This window comes from Piliocolobus tephrosceles, unplaced genomic scaffold (assembly GCF_002776525.5).
Source record: "Piliocolobus tephrosceles isolate RC106 unplaced genomic scaffold, ASM277652v3 unscaffolded_15786, whole genome shotgun sequence".
NCBI lineage: Eukaryota > Metazoa > Chordata > Mammalia > Primates > Cercopithecidae > Piliocolobus > Piliocolobus tephrosceles.
Genome location: NW_022297405.1, coordinates 3,104 through 6,646, shown reverse-complemented (window position 1 = coordinate 6,646; position 3,543 = coordinate 3,104). Strand labels below are relative to the sequence as shown.

General features: G+C 56.7%; 1 protein-coding gene across 1 annotated transcript; it reads right to left on the bottom strand.

The window, feature by feature from the left end:
* Positions 1-1,731: 1,731 nt before the first annotated feature.
* LOC113220888 (immunoglobulin lambda-like polypeptide 1) lies at positions 1,732-3,539 on the bottom strand (the record flags this gene model as incomplete). The annotated part of the gene is made up of 2 exons (XM_026450232.1): positions 1,732-2,105; positions 3,482-3,539. Coding segments are annotated over 2 exons (375 nt in total), but the record flags the coding sequence as incomplete, so codon positions are not given.
* Positions 3,540-3,543: the final 4 nt, after the last annotated feature.

Below are 3,543 nucleotides of genomic sequence, written 5' to 3'. Positions count from 1 at the left end.
GCTTTGAAGTAGGAGGAGGGGGCCAGGAGCCCAGGGCATCCTCTAGAAGCTGGAAAAATCCTGGAAATGGATTCTCCACAGAGCCCTCAGAAGGAGCCTGGCCCGGCTGGCACCCTGATTTTAGCACTCTAGGATTCATTTTGGACGTCTGACTCCAGAGCAGGGGGAGAATCAGTGTGCGATGTTGGAAGCCTCTGAATTAGGGGTCATTTGTGACAGCAGCAGCCACAGCAAAGTAAAACAGGAGTCATCGGACAGACTCCCTAGGATGCCCCGAGAGTCCCTCCCTGGCCCCACTCACAGAAACACAGGCCTGACCACTGCTGGTGCCCCCACCCCTCTAACACCCTGCTCAGCAGGAACCATGCAGGAGGGGCTGGGTGTGTCTGGGCCATGTTCTCTCCCATCACACCTTCTCAGAGAGCAGCTGGAGCCCCAGACCCAGGGAGCCTCCCAGAGAAATTCCCAACACAGGACCTGGTTTTCCACCTAAGGCTCAGGATCCAATGGAGAAGTGTTTCCCAAAAATGATGCTTCCTCCAAAGATGGCCGGTGACTTTCTGTGCCAAGCATCTGAGAAAATCGCCATGTCCTAGGGCTGCCAGGCAATCACCCGTGCATATGTCGGAGCCCAAATCCCATCAATAGTGAGGCCGTGGGTAAAACACATCCCCACTTTTAATTATGAAGAGATGCCTGGCCTCGGCATTGAAAACACCAACCTCCCCCGAGCAAAGACTTGTTTAATCTCTTAGAAATGATGGAACACACCAGCCTGAACAACATGGTGAAACCCTGTCTGTAAGAAAAATACAAAAATCAGCCTGGCATTGTGGCACGTACCTGTATTCCCAGCTACTCAGGAGGCAGAGGCAGGAGAACCGGTTGAACCTGGGAGGCGGAGGTTATGATGAGCCGAGATCGTGCCATTGCACTCCAGCCTAGGCAACAGAGCAAGACTCCATTTTAAAAAAAAGAAAGAATGGAGCATCAATTACCCTTCTTGCACTGGTTCCTGGGGAGCTCAGAGCCTATCTTTTGCAAGTGTCCTGAGCCTCTTGCAAGCCTTTCATGTGTTTCCTTCCTGGCTTCTTCCTATTTTTCTCACACCTCTGAACTTGCGGTCAGGTGAAAAATCAAGGTGGGCCCAAAATTTAAGATCTCATGAATTTGGTGGTGTTGGAGTGTCCTGGAAAGTCCAACCCTTGGGGGTGGGGAGTTGGGCAGAGAGGAGGGAGGGCATTCCAGGGCCCAGGACCAGAAAAAGAGGGACTGAAGGCCCAGAGTAGGATTTCCAGGCTGAGGAAAGACAGGCCGTGGGTGGGTAGAGGGTCCAGACCAGGACAGGGACAGAGGGTGTATCTAGGACAGAGGGTGTATCAGCCACAAATAGCTCCCTCCAGAAAACAGGCAGCGGGTTGGGGGTTGAGCTGTAAGGAGGAAGGGGAGGTGGGAGAGAATGGATGGACCGGTGTCCAGTGAGCCAACTCCTCCTATCCTGGCCTATTTCCCCAGGACATGCCTGGGAACCTGTGATCCTCTCCTCCAGGCTGCTTTCCCACTGGTGCCAGGATTTCCCCAAAGCCACACTGAGAACCCAGGAGAAGCATCAAATTATATGAGAGCTATGAAGAGAGGGAGCAGGATTTCTGGTTGACCAAGACAATATTTATTGAGGGTTTACTGGGTACAGGGAGAAGGGTCGGCTGGCTGGCTTGGGAATGCAGAGACCCCTCCCCTGGGATCCTGCAGCTCCAGAACCCTGTGGCTGGGGTGAGGGTTGGGAATCTACGAACATTCTGCAGGGTCCACTGTCTTCTCCACGGTGCTCCCTTCATGTGTGACCTGGCAGCTGTAGCTTCTGCGGGGCCTCCACTGCTCGGGCGTCAGGCTCAGGTAGCTGCTGGCTGTGTACTTCTTGCTCTGTTTGGAGGGTGTGGTCATCTCCACGCCCTGGGTGATGGGGGTACCATCTGCCCTCCAGGTCACCGTTAAGATTCCCAGATAGAAGTCACTCATGAGACACACCAGCGTGGCCTTGTTGGCTTGGAGCTCCTCAAAGGATGGCAGGAACAGAGTGACCGAGGGGGTGGCCTTGGGCTGACCTGTGTGGACAGGGGAGGCGGTGAGAGACGGCAGAGGGAGAGTGGGGTGTGTGGAGCGCCTCTCTCTGTCTAAAGTCCAGGAGGGTTCACGGTGTGGTTGTCTGGCCCACCCAGGGCCTCTCCTTCCCTCTTCATTCCCTCCTTTCCACTGGAGCCCTCTGGAGAGCAGACAGCCCTGCACCTTGCTAGGGGCCTTCCCAAGTCACCTTTCCCAGGTGTCCTGGTCCAGTCATTTCCTCTGCAGCCTCAGTTACCCCGTGTGTCCCCAGGGCAGGCTGTGCTCCCTCCTTCCCAGTTTCTGGAATCTGAGTTTGGAATCTAGGGGTCTCCCCTACAGCCCACAAAACCATCCTGGCAGGGTGTGGGGAGGCCCAAGTCTGACATGGCCTGGAGCTTCCTGTCCCCAGGGACACTAGGCTGTGTCCCAACCTGGCCCACTCAGCTCTCCTGGTGAAGCACGGACTCCACCCAGACACACCCTGGGGCTCTGCTGTCGCCCTGTCCCCACCAGCCCGACCACAGGACTCTTCACATTGGCTGGGTTCTTGGGGCTGCTCCCCTTGACTTTGGGGCACCACAGCCCCCATGCCCACCCCAGCAGCCTCTGATGCTCCTGGACTTCACCTGGCGGCCCTGGAGTTCTCTGTACCCATTTACTCCCCGCTAGTCACTTCCTAAGGTGCCCTTCCTCAAATGAAGGCGGGAGGTCGACCCGTGAAGAGAGACCGGGCCCCAGAGGTGATGGGGCTCCAGGGACAGATACATCTCTGCCCTAAGAGACCCTCTCCTTTCTTGTGACTGTCCTGGGAGGGCTGGGCTCTCCGACCTCACCCAGTCTCACCCATCTCTCTCTGTCCCCATATCCTCACGACCCAGCACAGGCCACAGAGCTGCAGCCTAAACCCAGAGCCCTCTCTGTGCCCTCCACTGGGACTCCCCTTGGGCTAACCCCTCTGTCCCCAGGCCCCGTGTAGCCCTCCCAGGCTGGATGGGCTTCCACTTTCAGCCTAGACCCTGGGGTCCCAGTGACTGTCTCTAAGGCTACTGCAGGGCCCCTCATCAGAACCGGCCTCTGTCCTTCACTCAGACTTGTGCCCTGGGAGAGGGGAGAAGCCCTGACCCTGCCCAATTCCAATACAGGCCCCCAGGACCAGGCTGTGTCCCGCCGTTGGAACCTGAAGGTGGCTGCTCCCACTGTGGGAGCCCTTCCCGCCAGTTACCCTGAGACTAGCTCGCTTCCCCCAGGCCCCATGGAGAAAGGTTCGATGCTTAAGGCTTGGAGGGCAGAGAGGAAGAAGCCCCAGAAAAAGAAAACAGATTTTTCCAGAGACAGGAGACGGTGGGACAGGCTGGGAAAGGTTGTGAGAGCCACGTACCTAAAACAGTGAGCTGGGTCCCGCTGCCAAACACATACTTCCATGAATTATGCTTGGATCGA